The following is a 25,138-nucleotide window of genomic DNA, read 5'->3' as shown; positions in this document are numbered from 1 at the left end:
CGTATCAAATGTTGAAAAATATTTTGTACACATGACGATTCAAAAGCACTTTTAATCAAATTAAAATGACATTAGGTCATAATACAAAATCGTATTGATTGAGAAAAGAAATTCAAGGTAACAAAATTTACCTGTTTAGTCTTTGACATAACTGATCCTTCCCTAGCGTGCGGTCACGGTCATACTCTGCCTTTTTCCTGGTTCTACTGAAGCCAGCCGGAGAGGCGTTCGGCTCCAGAACCAATCCTCTTCATCGCCCTTTTGTCCCACATGGTGCCACCATTATTTCTTCCGTGGGAAAGTTCAGCACACGCAATCCTCTTGGGCAAAATCCAGCAGATTCAGAGACCATCGATTACAGACAGGCAGAAGCGCGGCCAAAAGGATTCTGATACCCATCCCCAGATATAATACTACTGCTCAGGAGGACCACAGTCCAAACGAAGTTCTCTCTCTGTCTCAGACAGACGCGCAGAGTCACTACCCATCCGAGCATTACACTTTGCCTGCTTCTTCCCTTGGTGGGGAGGAGCAGAAGTTCATCAATCTCTGCCATTACTACCACCATTAGCAGAATCAGGAGCGAAGAGGGAGGCCCGTCGAGAGAGTATTAAATCGGTGGTGAAGATGGAGAGGGTGAGGCCCAAGAGGCCGTATAGCAGCAGCAGCAACAGCAGCAGTAGCAGCACCTATTCTCATTACTATGATCGGCCGAAACGGCCGTATGGCAGTGGGGGAGGCGGAGGGCACCACAACCGGCACCGGCACTCGACTTACCAGCCGTTGACGGCGGACCCGAACCAACCAATCAATACGTGCTTCCGCATCCTCTGCCCGGAGGTCAAGACCGCCGGGGTCATCGGCAAGGGCGGAAGCATCATCAAGTCGCTGCGCCAGGAGACGGGGGCGTGGATAAACGTCCAGCAACTTGTTCCTGGCGACGATGAGCGGGTCATTGAGATCACCGACGTACGCAGCCGCGAGCCTGACGGTAGCATATCGCCTTATTCGCCTGCCCAGGAGGCCCTGCGCATGATCCACGACAGGATCCTCAACTGGGATGACGACCTGGCGGCGCCTTCGGCTGGGGGGCCTCCCGGCGGCAACCGCATCGCAACTCGCCTCGTCGTCCCCCGTAGCCATGTCGGCTGTCTTCTGGGTAAGGGAGGAAAGATCATTGAGCAGATGCGTCAGGAGACAAATTCCCATATTCGCATCCTCCCTAGGGATCATCACCTTCCTCGATGCGTCTCTCAGTCCGACGAGCTTGTGCAGGTAGCATCTGAGCTCCACGCCATTGCCTAGTTGTTTCTTCGTCTTTCTTTTCCTCCCCTTGGTAAATGGTAATCTAGCTTATGTGAAGCTCATTTGGTCAGCCTTACTGGCTTACTCATTTTCCCCAATCTCGTTATCCTTTTTTTCGAGTGCTTAGTATAATGAGATGTTGCTTCTTCTCCATGAGTGCAATATCCCTATGTTTTCCGCTTTTTGTGGATAGGCAGCTTGGAAATGATTTGTTTTGAGAATGTTAACTATGAAACTCTTTTTTCTGCGAATCACGTTGTGAGAAAAATTTGTTAAGATGTTTTCTGATCAACCATTTCTTATTTTTGCATAATCAGTGTGCCACGTTTCAGTTAACTTTTTCCCATTTTGAGATTTGGGTTCTGTACATTGTAGAAGAAGACTCAGAATGATGCATTATAAAGGTCTCGGACTGTGTACAGCCAAAATGCTGGAGAGGGTCACTCGAGTTCATTAGGGATGTAAACAGTTTAGGTTTAGCTAATCCAAATACTCTCAAATCAAATTTTGTCGAATTCAGTACAAACAAAGACGCTTAAAATCAAAATTTATGTGTTAACAATTTATATCCTTATATGCTTGCCTAGCTGTTACATTCTAAAGTTTGTCGACCGTCCTTTATAAATTAATTCCTAGGTGGTGGGCGATGCCACTGCTGTGAAGAAGGCCCTGGAAAACATTTCTTCACGATTGAAAGAGAACCCATTGCGTGATCGTGGTGCATTTCATGGTAAATTGCATTCATCTGATCCACAAGTTTTTCCTGATGATGATCTCGGACCGTATATCAACTCTGGTTCAGCACGAGGACACTTTGATGGTTCTGGAACAAGGAACTCTGGATATGCCTTGCGGCCATCTGGATATGGAAAATATGATTCAGATGCCAATCATATTGCTGACAATATGGAACCATTTTCCAGCGAAGAGATAGTGTTCCAGATACTATGCCCATGTGACAGAGTTGATAGACTTGTTGATGAGGATCGTGGTATACTTGCTTTGCTTCGTGATGAGGTTGGTGTCAATGTGAAGGTTGCTGATGCTGTACCAGGATGTCATGAGCAGACAATTATCATTACTTCAGACGAGGTACCATCTCTATGACTTTTGTTTTAAGTTTATTTTCGGAAGCTTCATATCTTACTTCACCAGGCTTTTCCCCTCTTGACACATTGAAAAAAATGCTGTCCCATTGACATTAGAATGGTGGAACTTTGAGTTGGCTTGAACAAGCCGTTGAAAAACATTCAAGAGGGTCTTCTAGATCTCATGGGAAGACAAGCAATATGTGTTTGATATATAGATTGACCTTGTTTCCTGTTACTAAGAACCTAAGAGTACTGGGATAGCAGTGTAAAATTTTAGAAAGTATAGTTGGTAATCTGTTTGATTTGATGAGATACCATTGCATTTATTCACATTTTACATTTACAACTCCTTGTACAATGTTTGAAAAGAAAGTTGTTCCCTCTGCCTCATTGGGTAAAATGCTAATAGATCTCTATTTTAAATCTTTTATGTTGCTTTTTGTTTTCTTTTTTCCAGGCTGTTGTCTTATTGCCGGCTTCTGATAAATTTATTTTTAAATAAGCATTTCATGTGGTAGAAGTTCTTTCTGGTCACTTTTCCAATTAACGTGCTCCTTTATTTGAACTTTGAAGAATAATAAATGCCACTTTGCTACTATGACAGAGTTCATGTCGTGTTGTTCCCTTCTTTTATGATTATTTCGCCAGTTTGGAGGCTGTTGATATCTCATTGAGCATTATATTGTAGGTCCAAATGTTACTGACCTTTTAACATCTAGTTTCATTTTATGTTAATTCTGGTAGGATCAAGATGACATCCTCTTTCCAGCTCAGGAAGCTTTGCTCCATATACAAACCCATCTCGTAGATCTTGCTCACGACAAAGAAAATATTGTGAAGACAAGACTGCTTGTTCCGTCTATTGAAATTGACTACTTAGGTGAGAGGGATCTCTTCCTTACAGAGATCTCTAGGTCAAGTAATGCAGAGATGCATGTTTTACCAAGAGAGCAGCATCCATTATGCACTTCAAGTTCTGATGAGCTTGTTGAGGTCAATCTTTTTCCTTTTTCACTTATTTGCTATATTCTTATTTTCATATGATTTAAAAGGATGAAGGATTGATGAGAAAGGCATATGTTTGTAGATTGTGGGTGAGATAAGGGCAGCCCGACAAGCTCTTCTTCAGTTGACTGACAGACTGCGAGGTTATTTCTTTGCTGAGAACTCCTTGTCAAGGGAGTCTCTATCTATACCTGTAGACAGCAGTATTGGTAATGTGGGTACAGTTGAGCCCATTCCCCCCATTAGGAATACATTGCCTAAAGGTTGTGAAGAAGACGGTCCTCCTTTAATATCCGTTCAGAGCTTGCAGCCTGGTGCAGTACCAAGGCCAACAAAGGTGAACAACTGATTGGTGGATGTTACTAGTAATGACTTGAATGTTATTCTTGAAGCTTTTAGTAAGGCAGCTTTAAATAAATGAGATTGAAAGTGTGCTTCTGGTGTCTTGTGTGTTCACAAGGTTTGTTTCTTCATTTGTGGTTCTTTGGGTTGTTCTGTGTTCTATTTAATTAAATGCAAAATTTCAATTTTAACTTGCATTTTGTTTTTTTTTTAAATTTTTTATTTTACATTCTCTTTCTAAAATATAAAGGATACTCAATTTTCGGTAGGTTGAAATCAGAAATATAAGTTATTTAAGCTATATGTACACATATGAAAAATAGGGGTATTGGCTGTTTTACCCGTGGATTGTTCTGTAAAATGATTAGATTTCGAAAAAAAATGGAAGGAGATTTGTAATGCCAAGACGATGAAGACTGCAGCATAGATAGTTGCCACTTACACTGTGTTGAAAGGATGAACTCTAACAGGACAAAAAAAATATAATAAAAACACAATCCTGCATTGAAGTTATAAACTTCTTTTGAGTACAGTGAGAGATAATCCTATATAGAAACATGGTACTTAATGAGAAGCGTGAACCACTCTGAAGGTAAGAAAATAATTTCTTAGATTCCCATTTGGTTCCTCATCTGGACATTCTGCTTGATTCTTCTCGCTAATAATCTTCCGATCACTTTCAGTCATTTACTCTTTTCCACCTTAGCTTTTATGTATTCCAAGCCATGTGTCAGATTTGACGCTTCCTCATTGTTCCGTTTTCTTTAGGTACATATTGGCCACTTTTAAATTCTACCATGCCCATTGGCTGATCGTCTTTCCATCTAGCTAATTGATAGCACTTTATGGGTGAACGCAAGTGTGAAACTTGTACCTCTATAGCAGTTTCTTCTTTAGGTCCATTTATAATGTGTAAATTAGTGCCTCTGAGGAAGAGTCAATGACAAGATTTCTGTCTCAGATGACAGGTACTCACACTGTTGTAGTTCACCAGATTTTGGCTAAGTCACATCTCACATGGGTACTTCAATAAGGTCCACGTACCTGTGTCGCCTTACCCATACCCAAAGTGGGTACTTAGACATCGATCGAAACTGCTTAAGTTTCTGTGATCTAATTTTTCCAACTCAGTTTTCATTATGTCTACAGTTATTGTTCATCAACATGTCATGTTTTTATTTAAAATCATTTTTTTATTTAGATGTTGCTTTCATTTTTATTTTTCTATGTTATTTTGCATATATACTTATATATGTCATGCCGTGCCGCTGTACCCATATTTTTTAAAGTTGCCGTGTCCATACCCATATTTCTGTACCCATACCTAAACCATACCTGTACCCATGCACAGGTCATTCACTTACATGAACCACCTATCTGGTCATTCACTTTTCAGTTTTCATATGCATGTGAATGCTTGCGAACAGCTGCAGTCCTGCATTTTCTTGGGTAAATATCCATGTCATCCAATGGCATGCAGACCTCCTCTTTTCTTGTGCCACTGTTGCCTAAAGCCTATGAGCTAGCTTTAATGTTCAGTACGTGGTAGCATTTACAGGGACAATTCTACTTGATAGTAGTTGTCTTTGCAAGTGTATCTTTAGGCTTTTTTGTTTTTTCCTTGATGTGCCTTTAGGAAGACTGGGTTCCTTTATTGCTTATGCACGAAGCAGACTTTCTGGTTGTTCTTTTTCATATTCTAAGCACTTTTATTTGTTTAATTTTGTTAATGTTATCTAGAAACTGCAAGCATTCTCTGGCTTCATGCTGAGCATACTGTCTTGGGTCTGTGTTAACATCCGTGGTCAGGATGACGATATTTTTACACTAGTTTTACTAGGATTAATCTACTTAAACGTTTTACCACACCTTATTGTCTTACTTTATTAGTTTTACCCTCTCTATTGTAGTTTGAAGTAGATGAAACAGTCTTTATGACTGGATGTGAACGGTTATGTTTACATGAGTAGAGTATCACATACTACCGTTACCCGCTTTATTCTAGTTTGAAGTGGATGAAACAGTCTTTATGATTGGATATGACCAGTTTTGTTTACATGAGTAGGGTATCACATACTACCGTTTACCCTCTTTATTGTAGTTTGAAGTGGATGAAACAGTCTTTATGACTAGACAAGAACAGTTATGTTTACTACCCTGCAAAATTTTTAAAAGCACACAAAGGTATTTGCATGCATACACACACAGACGTTAGATATGACACAATTTTCAAGTGAAGAACATATTTTATTATTTAATAAAGTTAATTTGTTGCTTAAACTGATAAAATATTTTTTTTTTGTTTTTCCTAAAGAGAAGTGGGATATGCCTGTGAATATAAGATATGCCATTAGATCCAATACTTTTATAGCTAGGTTTTCTTTTCCACACATTATTTTTATTCCTTATGAACCTGGTGGAGGCTTGAAGTGCAAATTTTTTACCTTGTCCTATACTATGTGCAGTGCTGAAAATTATATTACTATATAATTCCTGACTATATTTCTTAATGTTACAATTTTTTGGGAGAACAAAAGAATTGTTCCTTTTCTTGGAAGATCAAGGCACCTGAAGAAACTGCTAAAAGGATCACAAAAAATAATAAGAAAGGCTAGGAAGATGTTTTCATGGTATTTGTCTTAAGAGTAAAATGAAGAAATGAAATATTTTGAAAAATAGAAAAGGAAACAAACTTCAGGAGCACTATATTCTTGAAGACGCAACAAGCAAGAATTTTTATGTTTGAAATATTATAATATGATTGTATTACTAGGTCGATACCTATTCTTTGTCAATATTACTGGCATTATGAGTTAACATTTTAATGTTGTCAAAATATTGGTGATACTGGTAAACATGGTTCAAGTATGAACTAATCATAGGAAAAAAAGAGTGCTTCCGTTATCCTTGTTTTTGATAATGGATACAAAAATAAAAGGTACTTCTGGTCCTCTGGAACACCTATCTTGCTCACTATAATTTAAGATTCAATTTTAATCTGGATATATATGAAATCAGTGTGGCAGTTGTCAAATTCTTTTCCAGAAGCTTGATTACGTGAAGCCTTTTCCAATCAAAGTGCAGCCTAGTTTTCTTCTTGGTGGCAAGTCTTAAATGAGTTAATGGTTCATAAATAACCTTTGGATATTTTCCTCATGTTTGCATCAATCATATTCTTATACATAAATCTGTAAAGTGAAGCCCTTTTTTCTAAGTAACATGGGTGCGGCATATTGGTCCCATACATGTATGGACACCATGACATGGGACACATCATGGTATGTTGTGGATCAGGTCTGCTCAGACCCGATCCGGAATGCATTAAACCCTTTTCATTTTTAACAAAATGCATGGATTTTTAAGTGATTGTTGTATCCGTACTTGAATTGTACCCACACCCATCTGACAGTTTTTTTTTTCTTTCAATAAATTGTCACCTATTTAACTGGCCTGCTGGCTTTTCTAATGATATATGATTGGAAGTGGAACTGATATGTTATGGCAATCAGATGGTTGATTAGATTATGTCTATCTTATGAATTTGACTTTGTGCACAGCAGGATGTGCTACTCACTAGCCTAACGGAAGGCGATGGCAGTAGAGCACCGGCTATGGAAGAAAGTAGTGCTCGTGATGGGGTGCCAAATGCACCTGAAAGGTATATCTGTAGTTGATGCTTCTCACTGTTGACTTTTGTCCTTTCAAATGATTGTATCATATATCAATTTATGATTTGGATCTTATATTGTCCTTCTCATTGTTGATTTTTGCCTCTTAGGTTCCCAGCAGCAATTGTGACTAAAACAACTGTCGAAGTTGCCATATCTGAACATGCAACAGCTGCCCTAACAAGATCGAAAAACAAGCTTATGCAAATAAGCGAGGTAGTGTCTCTATTTTCATTTTTGTTTGGGTGATAATCATGAGGCTAATGATGACGTGCTATCAAAATCACTCAAATGCAGATATCAGGGGCAAAAGTTGAGCTTGTGGAGAACATGATAAAAATATCTGGTAGTCCAGAACAGGCTGAGAAAGCACAAAACCTATTGCAAGGTTTTATCTTGAGCAGTAAGTTCTTTCAATCTTTTCAATCATACCCAACCAAGTGGTGATACTTTTTTCTGGTTAAACCTTTCTAACGTCGTTTCTTTTTATTTGTCAGTTGAGCTAGATGATGCACCAAATGGGCCTTAATTGCTGAGTTTGCGGAATCCTTCTGCTGCTTTTGTTGTAAATGCATTCTAAGCAACATCCTTGGAAAGGCTGATGAAAAGATTTTGATAGCCATGTGCTGTATATATGTGAAACTCGATATCGACTGCCCTTTTGTGTTCTTATTGTTCCATGAAATTGTGTGTGTGTGAGAGAGGTTTGCAGTGATGCTTGGAGGACGAGGGGCTTAAAACACTTGGCTCAATGAATTCCAGAAAAGGCATGCCAAGCTGTAGCCGGAAGGACATGAAAGGCAACTTGAGATAAGACCTAAAAAGTTAAGAAGCATATTCTGGTCGTGGGAAAGCAAATCTGAGAGCTTTACATTCACAAAAGCCACAGGTGATGGCACTGTAACTCCATCTACTATGGTATACATAAACAAATTCTCTTGGATCAGACTGCTCTCTCTTGAAGAAGCATATTTACCTCACAGGTCCCATAGTTACCTCAGAGGTCCCATGCTTTGTGGAGCCTTTCTAGATACAAGCACCATTGTTGTATGAATCTCAGCTTGGATTTTGATTTGACTTATAGAGCCTGTTTGGCAAAGGGAACAGTTTGTAACTGTTGCATGAACACTTTTTAAGGTGTTTTGTAAATCTGGTTCTATCTTTAGGTCATATTCATAGAACAGGTGCCTACTGTTCTGTTTGCCAAACAGACCCATTGGGATTAGAAATCTACATTTTCAGTTATGTAGAAAATTTCTGTACATTGGTGAACTTCTTTGAAGAATACAAGGAAAAAGGGCATCAGTGATTACCAAGAAGTTGCAAATGCAGCAATCTTGATCCCTGTCACTCGAGTGAGCAGCACGATGTCAACGATCTCTCAACCGAAGTTTTCGCATGTAAAATAAGTGGCTCTTGCGTTTTTGAACGAAAAAGTACATTGCGTTTTGAATTTCAATTGCGCAAAGGGCCTTGATACGTTTGAGTTTTGATGCTTCAGCAGCTGATCTGCCTAAATCAAGCTTACAGATGACATATCTAAGTTTGATTTGATATCTTTATGGAACGTGTTAAATGAATGCATCATGGAACCTTTCCCCTAGTATTTAGAGACCAAGCTCTCAAAAATGTTACTCCCAACCTCAACCTCACCTGCCAAAATGTACCTTCACGTGGTCGAAGTACAAGGTGGCGACAGTTAACAGTAATGTCAAGTGACACTAAGACTGGACCTCTCACTGTGTATTGAATATATATATATATATATATATATATATATATATATATATATATATATATAGAGAGAGAGAGAGAGAGAGAGAGAGAGAGAGAGAGAGAGAGAGAGAGAGAACAGAGTTGGTGGTTTACCGCTAATGATGGTGATGAGGCGATGACATTCACGTTTTCGCTCGTTCGATGAGATAAACCCTAATCTAATCTTGATGTTGGATATGAACTTTAGATCTTATAATAGGTTGGATCTAATACATGATAGTGATCCCTGTAGCCATATGTGACCATATCAGCTTCCATTCCTCTAATAATAGTAGAGAAGTTACAGAGTTTATGGGTCTTACTAAGGTTATTTTTGGTAGGTTTGAAGAAACTAAAGTTTGTTTGCTCTGCTGAAGCTGTCTATGTAGAACCAACCTTCTATAAAACTTATAGGAACCCTTGTACTGGGCAAATTTGCTTCTGTCAACTTAGGATCCGGATCACAGTTAACATATATATATATATATATAAACATTATTAAAGTAAATAACTCAATATGTTTCAGACCAAACCAATCTTAAGATCATATCTATAAGTTCAGATTGCAAAATAAATACTTTAATAATTAATTTTAACACATCTGGTGTTAATCCCTCATCCCAGTGGTCTGGTATTTATCAAATTTCCATACATACATACATAGGCAAACAAGGTCCTCGTTGCCATCGTGAGTCTTGGAATTTTCTTCTTTTCCTTAGTTTAAGAGAAAGGTCTTGTTTTCGTAGTGCTGCTGCACCGGATTCTGCTTCTGCGATGCTCCATGAGTCGGATACGCAGAACGATTTACTCGAAATGCAAAGGCCACAGTGAGAACGTTTATTTTCTGAGGGCTTCATGCTGAATAGTACACTGACAAATAGCCATTTGACCATCATAAGCAGCTCTAAATGAGAAATGTTACTGAAAAATCGACATGGGCATCCTTATTTACATCACAGGACGGCAGTAGCAACACAGGTAATCACGTTAAGGAGATTCTTAGAAGGCACGCAAGTGCGCATAAAAAGATCACAATTGCAATGATCAACAGGCGTATGCCGATGTACAGAATTGTAAATGCTACAGAGAAGCGTTGGCATTTTAATAGTATGCCACAGCTCTTCCACACCTTTCAACCGATGATTTGAAGGATAGATGAGATTCAGTTCGTCTGGAATTAAAATGGTCTTTTACATTTCTTTCATGGGATAACTCCTTCACCAGCCGCAAAAACTGGGACCAGCTTTTACCGCCAAACATGTTCTTATCCATCCTCACGAAATTGAAAGAGGAGGGACTTTCATGGTAGCCATCTGGATACATCTTGGAGGTCTTCAAGATCTGTCTACAGGAGGCATCATCCAGATATGGCAGCGAGTTTTCACCAGACACGGGTATATTTGCAGAGAAGGCAGCGTACATGAGTTGCTTAAGCAACCCTTCTGGACTGCTGTTTGTGTTCGTCTTCTTCTCTTCAGCATCACGGAGATCAAAGCATGTACAACACAAAGTCACCCCATGCCTGCCAAACATACGTGCAATGGGGAGATAGCCATCCCTTGTGGAGGTGTTGTAGTAACCAGCAGTAAGCTCCAGAGGATGTGAAGCCGTTGTATAATGCCAATGTATCCCAGCAATCTTACCATAGAGCCTTACACCAGTTCCATGGAATATAGTCTCAGCTGCCATGCACAATCTTTCACCATGAAGAAGGAGCATACCAGAATACCAGCTAAGGAAAAATCGCCCTTGAGGTGAATCACAATATCCTTCATTCCTGAAAAAACTAGTTTGATGTGGACCATTCTCTTCAAAGTCCATCACATCAAAAGGAACACCATTTCCCCAGTCATCCTTCCCAATTGCCCTAGCACAGGCCCTCAACGAAGCAAGCATGAACTGATAGTAACAAAATGACAATACATTAAGGTGAGGAGATGGAACAAAGAAAAAGAGAATAAAAGGAGAAGAAACTCATAAAGGTCTTGGAACGGTACCTTGTCAAAGCACTGAAACTTGCCAAAGTCTTCTGAGTTCATTCTCAATGGTTCAGAAGGAAAATATGGATATCTAAGCTCACCTCCAGGTCCCATGCCAATCTGAATTCCCTGATAGAGATCATAATTCATCAAAACAGGTGTAACTTTAGTACCAAAACATAATCTACCTAAATGTAGGCTGGCCAGTGTATAATTTAGAGGAAGATAACTTTGAAACATACTGTGACGACAGCTCCCAGATACCCCTTGAATGTGTCCCTGAAGTTCCTCATGAAATCAGAATATGCTTGCAATGGAGATCGACCATTTAAGACAGGAAGCATGTCACACCCCAAGGACAGGCATTCCCTGTCTCTCCTTCCAGCCTTGTCAGTATATGACAGATTTGGCTCTTTATCCATTTCTTGCAGCACCCATCGAGGAAGTGGTACCCTGTAGTATCCAAATCAGCAGCTAGGAACTAACATCTCCTAACAGCACATTCTAGGCCTATATGGAGACATGAAAACCCAAAATAGCAAGTTGAAGGATTACAGGAAACAAGAAATCAGGCATCCAATGACAAAATGTCTACACTACACACATGCACGCATGTATATATAATATGTGTGTGTGTGTGTGTGTGAGAGAGAGAGAGAGAGAGAGAGAGAGCGAGAGAGAGAGAGAGAGAGAGAGAGAGAGAGGTGAGGCTCCTATGTCACATAGGTAGGGATGCAGCATCAGGGATACAATGAGAATCTAGACCACTCATACATGTTCAATGCAGATAGGGGCAAACTAGAATCATCTCAATAAACATACAAAACATAGCAGCATAACCTAGACTCATGTAGGTATGAATAACAACACAATATATTGCAAAAGACTAACAGAGAAAGGAAGACGAAATCTGAAGGATGAAGAGGTATCAAGCACAAACCATCCAAAAGGTTACAAACCGTCTGGATCTCATTAACTAGTAAATGGATAGCCACAAGGGCCACAATGCACTGATTGACAAGCAGCATCTCTCAATTATAATAAACACAAAACCAAGTTAAGCCATTTGAATAACAAGACTAAGTGGACGACCAGGTGTAGTATATAAAGTCTCCTGTAGTTCAGGGGCCTCGACCTCAAAATTTTCAGTGTTATGATGGGTGCCACAAGTACAGCAGGTTGAACTAATATAGCCAGATCTCACACCCCAAGAGAATTTTCTTTGCATGAAAAGAGAGAAGGAGAAACTAGAATCAACAAACCCTTTGAATAAACAAGTCAGTCTACCAATCCTAATTGGGATCTGAAAAGAAAAGCAATATAACGTGCATGGCCAAACACCAACAATAACGAGGAACTAGAGAACATAAGAAAGCAAAGAAGAGATGCTCATGCCCAATTCTTGATGGACCTTGCCATTGAGAAAGTCATTAATGTTGACAATTTGAGATGCATAAGAATCACCAGAGAAAACCATGGGCTTATCATCAAGAATGCCTATATTCTCAGCCTATGTCACATGGGTGCGGGTACGGTACGGGTTCGGGTACGGCTGTAGGGGTTCAGATACAACAATTTTGAAAATTGTGGGTACGCAGGTACAACAAATTTTATATTCTTAAAAATGATAAAATGAAAAAAAAAACATTAATAGTTCACACTTATAATCTCATAAGAAAGTCTCAAACAAAACACAAACAAAACATTGTTTATCATAAGAAAAATGGGAGGAAAATATAGAATCTAAATGGAAAGGAAATATAAAAGAAAGGAAAAATCAAAATTAGAGAAAAAAATTAAGTTTGAAAATATAATTTTAAATGTTTTAAAAATGCAGCCATTCCCAGCCGTACCCACATACCCGTGTCGCCATACCCACGTACCAACACAGGTACCTGGGCAAATTACTTGTACCCATGTCACATGGTACCCAGCAATTTAGTAATCAAATAAGAAACAACCAACATCTCTTCCTTTTCACATTTAGTGCCTCAACAAAGAAATGAGTTCGTTGCTTCTACCAAAAAAGCTAAGCATCTTCACATTATTGTCAAGAAGAAAACCTTCATCAATGATCACTTGTATTGCATTGACAACCACGAGCTTCGTGTCATAAGTAGACAGTGTTAGACACAGTAGGTCTTGGAAGAATTAGATACTTGGACACAGTCAATTGCATTTAAAAGTAACAAAAAATCTGGTGTTCACATGGCAGGTCACAGTCCTAAAGATTCAAGTTCAACCAGACAACTGGAACAACTCCCTCTATCTTTCTCCTCATTAATGTTCAACATTGAACATTCAATGAGATAGATTGTCCTAATTGAACCAACATTGGGTTGTACTAGTCATTCTCTGAAGACTGCATTTAACTAGGTCATTCCATTTACTCTTGGCTGCCAGTCTATGCTTGCTGTCATGCTGACAAGTGAGGATTTCCGTTGGATTTACTACTATTAGATTTAAACCAATGAACTGCATTTTATGAAAACAATGTCCTAGCTGCTGCCACCAAAATGGAAGACAAGAGAGAAGGGAAAACAACAGGGAGGTGACTATGCTAAAAGCCTAAAAGTTTTCAGCATTAGGAAGCTTCACTTTGCTAATCCTTACTTTTGTCAAATGAGTTCAACATTCATCCTTTGGCACCTTGAGCATTATTGGCTGTTTCTTTTCTTTTTTTTCTTTTTCCCAATATTCACTCTTTGCAAGACATTCTGTCTAAAGTGGCCTTGCCTCTAAGTCAATGTTGAAACTGGTGTATCGTATCATGTATCGTTCTGGCTGTCCTATACCACTCGTATCGTAAATGCACCGTAACATATCGTAAAATTGATTTTTTTAAATTAAAAAACACTAAAAATTTAGTAAAAAATTATGAAAAATAAAGAAAAATAGCCAAAAAATCAGAAAGATTAAGAACAATGTATTTCATATAAAAAAACTCATCACACATAAAGAACATTAATGATTCATCATTCATAAACCATAGGCATATATACCAACAACAAATTCGAAAAATGAAAAGTAAGACTAAGAGATTCAAAATAACATATTAAAACATTCATGATCTATTACAAGTTTAGTAAAATACATCGTGAGTTCATCAAATCGATGATTTCTTCCTCAAATCAGCGAGTTTTTTGGAGAAACCAGCAAAATTTCTCCCTCTCACAGGCTTTAGAGAAGTTTAGAGAGAGTGTTTCAGTTTAAAAGAATGAAGCAAAAAGGGACCTCGGGCCCCTTTTTTAAATTTTATCCCCATATCGTAAGATATGGGGTGTATCATGTGTATCGTACAATACAGCCCATGTATCGTACGATACACCCGATACAGGTGCAATACACAGGCGTATCATGTATCAAACCCATATCGTCTGGGTTTTCTTCACCCAAACGAGTCGTATCGTACGATACGGGTCCGTATCATACGATACAGATAACACTGCTCTAAGTAGGAGCATGATATATATATATATATATATATATATATATATATATATAAACTAGTAAATGCTAGATGGATAAGGAACAATCTCAACCCTTGATCTTTTTCAAGTCAACGGTTAAAAAAAAAGTAAAAAAAAAGTAATGGGGCATTTTTGTCATCCGGGTCGTGTCCACCTTTTTCTCTTTGTTTTTCTCTCAATCGCTGACCTGAAAAATATCAAGGGCGGAGATCGTTTCGTATCCATCTAGCATCTACCAGTTTCTATATATATATATATATATATATATACTTTTGTTTGTTTATGCCTAGTTTTTCCATGATCTAGAGGTTTCTATGACTCAGTTCAACACTTGCACATCTCTAGGTGCAAAATCAAATAGCATAGTGTCAAATTGTGTTATGCATTGATTATGATTATCTGATCGTAGACATTTTTGGTATGAGATACTTGAAAATGTTTAGCATGGCCAAAACCAGTGGAGGGCCAGGGAGTTCCCAGCTAATTTGAGCTTTTCAGAAACTAAGTTTTTACATTGCAAGCTTTTTGAAAGTCTTGGTGATGGGGTGTATATAAATTTCTCACTGCTGTTCGTCACACAAAGGCAAGGGAAAACCTTTTTTCCTTGGCAAAACAAGCTATTTTGACAGAAAACTTGTGAAGCGAACAAGCTCTAATGGCTAGTAAATTTACCGGTCATGTCCCTCATTGGACGCATGGCATAATGTTCATCTTTGTATACTTCCATGATTAAAAATGACGCCCATAGTGTGCCAAGACAAGAGCGGCCAGTGTCCAAAAGTACTGGACACTAACAGCTTGGCCGTCAAAAAGTGCCAAGGTAAGATAGTTGACACCATAGTGATATCGGATATTCACTAAAACAAATTCATCGAAATCTTTCTTGCTCGCCCACTACAAAACATGATCGAAATCAAACAAGTTAGAGAAAATTATACTGAAGAAAAAGGCATCAGAATGATCATGAAAAAGAAAAACACCGAGAAAAAAAAAAGACGATGAAGCATCTTCGTGTAACCAGTGGTACAAGAACAGGGAGAACGTATCAGAAGAAGAAGAAGAGGCACGACAACTACAGGCATCATGAAGAATTCCGCCTTATCATTTTTCTTATTTTTCTCTTTTGGTACCAACAGATCTACAAACCCATAAGTTGGAGATCAATTCCACAAACTCAAACAAAAATCACAAGAATGAACACCCAAGATCCTAATTAGCACATTGGGACGCCAATTCGGGAAAAGGAACGAAATACCCAGCAAGAAAAGAGAAGTAACTATGGCCAGAGAAAAGCTAACACACCCAAGTGTCTCAAATCTCAACAATTCACAAGGAAGTTGAGAGAAAAGAACCCGAATACTAGAAAGAAAAAAAAAAGAAAAGAAAAAAGCAAGAATCGGCAACGAAAGAAACACACACACACACACTCTCTCTCTCTCTCTCTCTCTCTCCAGCAAGAATACCTGAAGCCGCGGCCAGATTGGTGAAATGACATGATCGCTCGGACCTTGAGCCCACACTTGGCGGCCCTCGCGACGACATCACGGTAACCCTTCCAGTCGTAGATGCCAGGGCCCTCTCTCTCCACGATCCCCCACCAGACCTCCATAACGACGCCCTCGACGCCTCCGGCCTTCAACGCTAGGAAGCTCACGGCCATAGCCTTCGGCCTCGTCATTCTGCCCTCGGCGTCGACCGCGTCGACCGGCAGCGTCACGAAGACCGGTACCCCGCGGCATGGCTCCGGCCCCAACGGCAAGCCGTACTCCTCGTTTCCCCCGGGATTCTCGGGCGACACGAAGCCCTCGGCGTCGGAGGGTTTGGAGAAGAGCTTGGAGCTAACGATGATGGGTGTGCGGCTTCGGGGGCCCTTGCAGCGCCTGGTCCGGACGCTGAGGCTAGGGCGCATCGCCGGCACTCGCAGAAGGTAGGAAGGCCAATGCGAAGGAGGCGGCGGTCCAACGGCCACAGTAGGAGGAGGAGCGCGTCGCCTGCCGGAACAGGAGCCGGCAATTCTTGACGGAGAGATGCACGCCATGCCTCCTCGCGCTCTTACTCTCTTTCTTACTGGGTCCCCACGAAGAAGTGAAGGAAAGGAAGAACACGTTTGGGAGAATCAGAAAACAGTTGGCTCGTGGTGATGGTGGCGGCGGCACAACGGCGGTGGAGCGCCGCCCAGCCGAGCTGAGCAGGCGTTTTACCGTTGAGATCTTCCGTCGTTTGATCAAAATGGACGACTGGAGAAGCCATTTCTTTCCCCTCTCTCTCTCCAAAATGACGTCGCTGGCCTTCACAAGTTCGAGATTTGGCGGTTAGCTTGAAGGGGACACGCCTGTCATTTTCAAGTTTATTTCTGCAGTGAACTCCACGAGCATCAGCTCAGCTGGGGATGACAACGGCTCGGGTACTTGATTTGATTGGATTTGGATCTGGATTCATGGAAGAGTAAGAGCAGCTTATCGGATCCGATTTATCCTCTTAGATATGATTTCAAAGGCTCTCGCCATGCCTGAACAAGATCCTGCAACTTATTAACGGCGTTATGTAAACAAGTCTCTATTCAAGTTGGATTCTTTTCAGATTTTGTTGCACAGATCTGATTTGTTTTATATATTTATTCCCATTTCTGCTTTGTTATTTCTTCATTTAAAACTATACACTTAATTTTGATGTGATCTACTGGACTTTTCTTTTGGACAATAAAACAAATTTTGACCGCATTGCTTACTAATGTAAGGGTTTGTGTTTAATTTTGTTAACTACCAAAATTCAAGAATCTATAAGATATATATATATATATATATATATATATATATATAGATCTCACGAACACACATTATTGACTTCAAAACTAAATTCTTGACCCACTTTAGCTTCTTTTAAGCCTAACTCCTTTTGGTGATAAAGTCTAATTATAGACCACAGAGTGGAATTTGCTGTTTCATGGAAAGAGATGCTTAATGAGCACTTTCCTTTGCAAGTGCATAAATGATAGAACAGAGAAAAATGGCTTCAGCAATACCAAGAAACTTTTTGTCATGCATCTTTTTTTATTCTTCTTTCAATCATTGAGAACCCTTTAATTTAATTGACAACATTAATGGATCAAGCTCTCCAGGTACCCTTGATAAAGTTGTTCATCCTAAGGCTCTTCCGAGTCCTTTCGCAGCAAGGACCCCCAGTGAATGTCTAATGAATCTGCCCTAAATATTGAATTAGATTCGTAAAACTAGTATTCCACCAGTTTCATTGGACAATTCCCGAATGTTCTTGCTACCAAACGACTCCTTCGTGATCTGCTTGGATTTAGTTGGATCTAACTGTTGCACTATTTAGCTTAATTGGGTTTATTGTGTTCAGATTTGAATTGGGTTGTCGTTTTTTTAAAACTTGAATTTGGATCTGACTAGCATAAGCTCTGATGTTTATATACAAGTAGGCTGAACCTTTACCCATTCCCAGTTAGATATTGGGATCATATTCAAATCCTACAAAATCTATATCTGGTTATAGCAATAGATTCATATTTCTTTAACAGTCAACATTACTAATTCAGAGTTTATTGTTACTTGTTTGGCAATGAGAATAGTAACCAACTGTTCCGCTTAAGATACTAATCAAGGAAAATTTAATACTTAGGGATCATTTGACAAACAAAACACTTCGTTAGTGTTGCTTGAATCTACCCAAAGATTGTAGTAAATTCATGAACACCTAGTTATAATGTTTCATGAATCTGCCCCAAACTTTAGGTTACGTTGATAGAACACACACTCTGTTATATTCCAACTATCAAATGGTCCTCCACGTGACCTCAAATGGAAAGAGATAGAAGTAAGACAAACGATCAGATCTTAAATTCCGATCAAGTTTTTAACTTGCAATTGCTTTCTCATAATATGGAGTTTATCTCTTGGGAAAGGCCGATTTGGCAAGTGGACTGTTGTGAATCACCTAGAAAAATCATTTGAAGAAAAAAATGAAAGATACATCAAAACATAAAAACACTTATTAGGCATTTGAATGACAGTACCATCAATTAACACACCTTTGTAAAAACTTGGTTCTATGAAGATGAAGTTTTTAATGGGTTTTGAAAACTTGGGATTCTTGAAAAATTAGGCTTTTTTGATACAATTCAACTACTCCAAAACCACTTTCTCCAAAACAAGGTTTTGGAATGTCATTCAAACACCTTCTTAAATTATTTAAAAATAATCAAACACGTGGCACACTCGCATCCGGCCGAGATTTGCCGCTGTCACGCAGTCGTCCACGCCACGTCACAGTGACTAAAAGGACGACCGGTGCAGTTGTCATTGCATTATTAGTGCTGGAGTGGTGCTGTCAGCTTCCTAGGTTGCTTTTTCCAAACGCTTCCATTTATGAGTCACCATTTTCCTATCTCCAAACCCCCACCACCACAACCAAACCTTTGACACACTCCACATAATTAGAAACTAAAGAAAGAGACTCGCTAAGCAGTAGCAGAGCCAGAAATTTTTGACTAAGAGACACTACTAATACATAACAATTAAATTTAAATCCTTCAAAAAAACTTTAGGCCTTTCATCTAATATATATATATATATATATAATTTGTATGGATTTGTATAGGCAATTGCCCGCACGAGCTCACATGTGCCTCCGCCACCAACCAAGTGGTGAAATTGCTATTGGGTTGAATTGAGATCAACTAAATGCATTGAGAATAGGATCAATTCAGGGTAGCCGAAAATGGCAGCCAGCCATTCGTAAGCTCAAACTTGTGGACCTAAAAGAGAAGACACAGAACCTCTTAGGAGCTGCTTAGGATTCCCTCGTCTCTTCCAACAGCTGACGATGAAAAGAGATAAATGCTTGCTATCTTTTGAGAAATAAATTTCTGGCCATTTAAAATACGTGCGTTCTTGCAAATTTTGTCTTGTATTGAGAAATTTACAGAAAGCATCGTGTCTTTTAGCAAAATTAGAAAAAACAGGCCTATCCATAGTTATGTTCTGCAATATGTGGGAAACTAATATATCATCTCCATTTCAACTCCGAAATAGAGACAAATGGAGGTCATATATCTGATGTAGCACATTAGGAAATCCAATAAATAATTTGTGTTGTACATTCACCCCTAAGGGAGTTGTAGCAACGGTCGGAGCAGGTGCAGGTGCAGGTAGGCGACCAGCTTGGATATGGATTCTGAGGCATCAACTTTCTATGATACAAAAAGAGGGTGACTGACATGTAAATTGAAACATGGTGAGAGTGGCACTGAAAGCAGGTCTTATACCCTATAAAGATGGGGAAATATGAGGGAGCTTCGACTCTTTTTTGGACAGTAGGATGAATTACTCTTTATATTGACTTAAAGTGTTATATATATATATATATATATATAAACTTCAGTTCTCCAAAAAGTTGACGGGTTCAATACCTAAGATACATCTCTCAAAATACATTATATGGTAGAGGCATTTGAGGATGATATTGAATTTTAATTTGATTTCCATAAGTTAGGTTTAGAAACAAACTTTAAACATTAATTGGCAATTGAATTCTGGTTGGGAAAAGAATTTTCTTGTTGAATAGGGTATGCATTTGATTTCGATCGATATCCAAATCTTAATACATGCAACACTATCTGAAATCTAAACTTCCATTTCGTAGATCAATCGGAATTAATCGTAATCCAACGTCAAGTACGATCAGGCAACATCCTTCGAATCCAGTAATAATCGTATGCGGTCCAGATCTGTTTGCGTACCTCCTGCCAATGAGACCTGTTTACTGAGGATGATCATTTATTGTAAGTAAGTCTTCAAGTTAATCTTAGAAAGATAGGCATGCTTTTGTAAATAAGCTAAAAAGTTAAGTACCTCCTTGAAACTTATTTGATTATATTTATACTGTGAGAAAAATTCCAGTAAGAATCTGAAGGAAGCGACGAGAACACATAATTAATAATCGACTTTTGGTATCATCAAACAGGCGATCTGCAGTCAAGATGATTCCAAATGCCTTTCATTGCCATCAATCCTTTTCACTCTCAACAGTATTTGAGGAGCTTGTGGGATACTTATTCATGTGAAAGAGACGGGCTTAATTTCCTAGGAAAATATGGGCTATTTCTTATAGCAGGTAGGGTCATATTTACATGAGAAAGAGATACACTAATGGGATCATATTTCCAATTATTAGAAGCAATGAAAGACCTTATGAACAAGATCTTTGCCTGCCCGAGTTCCTGACTAGCAAGTTATACTTAAGGGGGTGTTTGATAGCCTCAGATTCGAGATTCTCAAAATTTGAAAATCATGGATTTAAGATCCGACCTTCCCTACTCCGATCTTAAATCCGCGGATCTTAAATCCGCGGATCTTAAATCCGACCTTTTTCTCAATGTAAAGAAGTAAAACAAAGATTTTAAGTGTTGATCTTAAGTTTGAGCTGCCATGCTTAGTTTGATGAACCATGGATCTTTTGTCATATTAGGAAAAATGTGCCACATCGGACCCACATCAGATCCATGGATTTCAAATATGGAGTAATCAAATGCCCCCATGAAAGTTTCAATTTGGAAGAAGTTAAGAGTTCAAGCACCTGAGGCTTGACTTCTGGTGTCTGCAAACTGAGTTCTAGCTAATTGTGTAGGCAAATGTATACCATTTCCATAGGAAGCGAACAGCATTCACCCTTCTCCTTCCCAAGGAAAAAAAAAGATAATGCAAAGTGAAAAGCCACCAAACATTCAAATCACTTGGCTTAAGATAGTGTTTGGATCACACTCTCAAGAAGTGACAAGTTTTGTGAAAACTTGGTTTTTGACTGGTTTATGAAATGTGGTTAATATATGTTTAAGTGGCAAGACCAACCTGACCGTTTATGCAAAAACCAGGGTGCCCTTGATTATTTACATAGCAATAATATGATTTTTTTGTGGAAATTAGGTTTCTCATAAACCCAATTTGCACCATGACATAAATGTCCTAATTTACAAAAGAGGTTTTTATCAATGGGGCAAAAACATCAATAAAAATAAGCAAAATGTCACTAAAAGCACTTGATAAATACCTGTTTTTTTAAGTGTAAATGTTTTTTGGAGGCAAAATGACATTGGCATTTAAGGACTAAACATGCCCTTATATAGTGTTTTCGCTTTAGAATTTAGAAGGCATGTGGTAAGAAGAGTTGTATTTTCACCATGCTATTGTTTTCTAAAACATGGTCTGATTTGTTTAACATTGTATTGTTAGATTTAGATATAACATTGATAACAACACCGTGTTTCCCAAAATGAGAATATTTTGTTCTTGGAATATCTGCAGTAACATGTCTTCCAAAAATATAATGTTTTTATTACCAAACGACCTCTTAAGGAAGCACTTTCCTAAGACAACGTGTTTCCTTCCTACCAGTAAACATTTCTCAATGCTACCAAACACACACACACACACACACACACTTGTGGTTGATGCATGGATATGCAATCCTAAGTAGGTCGCAAATGAGCCCAACAAAGCTTGTTGGAGCTTGGCTCATATGCCTTGTAGGGGCGGAGCCAGAATTTTCTTCAGGAGCGGGCCAAATGAGCGCTGGATTTTGTGGGTGGATTTGGGTAGGGCTAAACTTAACTCACACTAAAAAAATACATGGAAGCAAAAAAAAAATTCAATTTTTACACTATATATATATATATATATATATATATATATATATATATATATATATATATATATATATATATATATATATATATATTTCATTTGGTTGGGGTGGGGCCATGGCCTAGGCGCTCCCCCCGCCCTCCCCCCCCTTCCACCCTTGATGCCTTGAAGGTCCGTTCATAGTTGGCTCGTAAAGCTTGCCAGTCTCGCAGCTTATTTGCCTTGCAAAGTGAACTACCTTGAACTACGCTTGGCTTGTTTGCCCTAAAGTGCAGCATGCATGTACTTGGTTCATGCTTCAAATTAACTAAGTCAAAGCCAAGCAGCAGTGGAGCTATTTGTTGTCTGGGGTGGGCAACTGCCCACCCCAATCCATCAAAAAATTCATTATATTGTGTTAACTTCACAATGTTATGAATCTAAAACTTTATGCAATGCCCACACCCAAGTTGTGTCACCAATGCAAGTGCTCCGCAGATGAAAAATCTTAGCTCCCCCACTGAAGCCAAGGTTGAGGGCATGCATCAGGCTGAAGTTACTAAGTAGTGAATATTGCTTACCATCCTAAATAACATCAAGCTCTAATTTCATATCACTGTTCAGTCAGATATAAATTATACAAGCAAGGGGGTACAGAACACACCGTATTGGATCGGACTTTGCATTACAACATATAGGGCTGCACAAAGAGCCGAGCCAACTCGGGCTCGGCTCGAACTCACTCGAAAAACTCTTCTCGTGCTCGACTCGATTATAAACGGGCCGAGTTCGAGCTTACAAAGATACTCGAAATGATAAAAGAGTCAACTTCGAGTTTCAAGAACTCGAATTGTTTAAACTCCACTTGCAAACCGGTAATCTATATAATAATGCCAAAACTGGTTTACCAGTTTAAACTTCCAGGGTAAAAATAAATTTTCATAAGTTACATGAGTTAAACACTTACACGAGTTAAACGAGTTACATGAGTTAACGTTTACACGAGTTAAAACTTACATGGGTTAACGTCAAACGACTTAACATTTAAATAAGTTAAACTAGTTGAGTTCGAGCTTGATTTTGTATAGTTGAGTCAAGCTCGATCTTGTTATAAGGAGCTCGATTCGAGTTCAAGTTGAGCTCGAGTTGGCCAAGCTTGGGCTTGACTGGACTCGTATGCAGCCCTAACAACATATTATATTGTTTTAATGAGGACAAAAGGTCAGACCAGTGGTTGGACTAGGACCAGGATGGTGCGGCAAGAGAAGGAGAGAGGGCCTCGTTCTCTACAGCTGGATCCATCTTTGATAAGGTTATGAGAGTTTAAAGATTGTACACAATGCCTTGAGCAAATAAAACAAATGAATCTCTCTCTCTCTCTCTCTCTCTCTCTCTCTCTCTCTATATATATATATATATATATATATATATATATATATATATATATATATATATATATATATATGACACACATACAAGTCATGTTTGACAAGCTTGTATATGACATGGACGTTGAACAAGCTAATAATGTAAAAGGGCCCAAGATTAGGTTTGGGTTGCATGAGTTGTAAGCCTGGCTTGGATGTGGGCTACCTACTCTCTCCCTTGTAGTCTAAAGAGTGTGAATGCTGAATATTGTCTTGAGCAAATATGACAAAATGGAGTCTCTTTCCCTCCTCTCTTAGCTCAAGTACGTGATATGACAAAATGAGCTCTCTCTCTCTCTCTCTCTCTCTCTCTCTCTTTCTTTCTTTCTTTCTTGGCGTGTATGCTTGCGTCCAGTTTGCTCTGGACATGACATTCAGCAAACTAGTAATGCAAGGCACACCTCAGTAGTAGGCTGATGATGGTAGAAGAGACCTCACTTTTGTGTGGGTTGGGTTGGATTAGCTTCTAGGGTCTATCACTAAGTCGCATCAAATAGACAATCAAATTGCACATCAACAAGTAGAAGTCTAGTGCTAAAAGATGTCAATATATTCAATGAGGGGGATCAGATTATGAGCTCAGGGCCCGGACGTGTTTCCGGGAACCTTGCACGAAAGTAGGTGATGTTGCTATGATAGGGCCGAAGCTGGTTATATGCACACCCTTAGTTAAGTGAGCCAATAAACATGGTGAGCTCAAGTTTACTCCAATAGGTTATTCACTTTCAATTGGTAGAAAGAGAGAGAGATGTTGGTATGTACCAGACCCTAAGTGATAAATTTGTAAGGAATCATCTTGGTCATTGATCTTTCTAAGATGGATGATTGGGAGGAAAAAAGAAGAAGAAAAAGTTGCTAATCGATGCTAAATGATTAAAATGTCTTTTTTTTGTTCCTTTCTTCTTCTTGCAACTATCCATTTTGAAAAGATCAAAGGCTATGATAATTTTGTGTCTCTATAACACCTTACCTACCAATTTATTTCTATATATCATAATCATATGTTGGCTTCATGTGATCAAGAGCTAAATTTGATTGAACAAAACTTGTTCATAAACACATGCTCAGTCTCAACTACCTAGTTTCATTAACCCTAAATGTTGCCAATATAAATACGATACAAGATCCGAGGTGATCCAAGACCCGCACGGATCTGAAAACCGAACGTGAATCCTTGGATCAGATCTTCCTAGCCTCCCCTCGTCGGATCTTACATCTACAGTTTTATAGTGTAATAAGACTTGGAAAAGCCTGCATTTGAAATCTACTATTTAAACAGTGGATCTCTCTCGGTGCCTATCAAGCGCCACTTTGGTGTTATCACTTACTCTCGAGTCAATCTACCACTTGACTTGGCTGCATCTTTGCTTTCCACTCATACCTCTTTTCATTTCACTGCTTTCATTGTTATTGATGAGAAACTTCTTCACAGACCAGAGGTGCATGCACTCGTAGCAAA

At 39.0% G+C, this 25,138-nt stretch overlaps 2 protein-coding genes across 3 annotated transcripts; one reads left to right on the top strand and one right to left on the bottom strand.

Moving 5' to 3' along the window:
• Window positions 1-209: 209 nt before the first annotated feature.
• Window positions 210-8,539, top strand: LOC116261293 (RNA-binding KH domain-containing protein RCF3). 2 transcript variants are annotated; one of them, XM_031639989.2, is made up of 8 exons: window positions 210-1,275; window positions 1,942-2,397; window positions 3,141-3,389; window positions 3,484-3,738; window positions 7,301-7,401; window positions 7,522-7,627; window positions 7,709-7,814; window positions 7,909-8,539. In XM_031639989.2, the coding sequence occupies exons 1-8, from the start codon at window positions 628-630 to the stop codon at window positions 7,938-7,940; spliced, it is 1,953 nt and encodes a 650-aa protein (XP_031495849.1). In that variant the 5' UTR covers window positions 210-627; the 3' UTR covers window positions 7,941-8,539. The 2 variants fall into 2 exon arrangements, with proteins under 2 accessions (XP_031495849.1, XP_031495850.1); XM_031639990.2 differs by having other exon boundaries at window positions 211-1,275; window positions 7,304-7,401.
• A 1,606-nt stretch (window positions 8,540-10,145) lies between these two features.
• Window positions 10,146-16,877, bottom strand: LOC116261294 (beta-amylase 3, chloroplastic-like). Its single transcript, XM_031639991.2, has 4 exons — window positions 16,079-16,877; window positions 11,388-11,598; window positions 11,164-11,274; window positions 10,146-11,065 (listed from the first exon to the last, which is right to left on the bottom strand). Exons 1-4 carry the CDS (start codon window positions 16,651-16,653, stop codon window positions 10,268-10,270), a joined length of 1,695 nt encoding a protein of 564 aa, XP_031495851.1. The 5' UTR covers window positions 16,654-16,877; the 3' UTR covers window positions 10,146-10,267.
• Window positions 16,878-25,138: the final 8,261 nt, after the last annotated feature.

The sequence above is a fragment of the Nymphaea colorata genome, chromosome 9 (genome assembly GCF_008831285.2).
Source record: "Nymphaea colorata isolate Beijing-Zhang1983 chromosome 9, ASM883128v2, whole genome shotgun sequence".
NCBI classification, from domain to species: domain Eukaryota; kingdom Viridiplantae; phylum Streptophyta; class Magnoliopsida; order Nymphaeales; family Nymphaeaceae; genus Nymphaea; species Nymphaea colorata.
The sequence above is the reverse complement of the archived record's forward strand: the minus strand, read 5'-3'. Positions and strand labels throughout refer to the sequence as shown.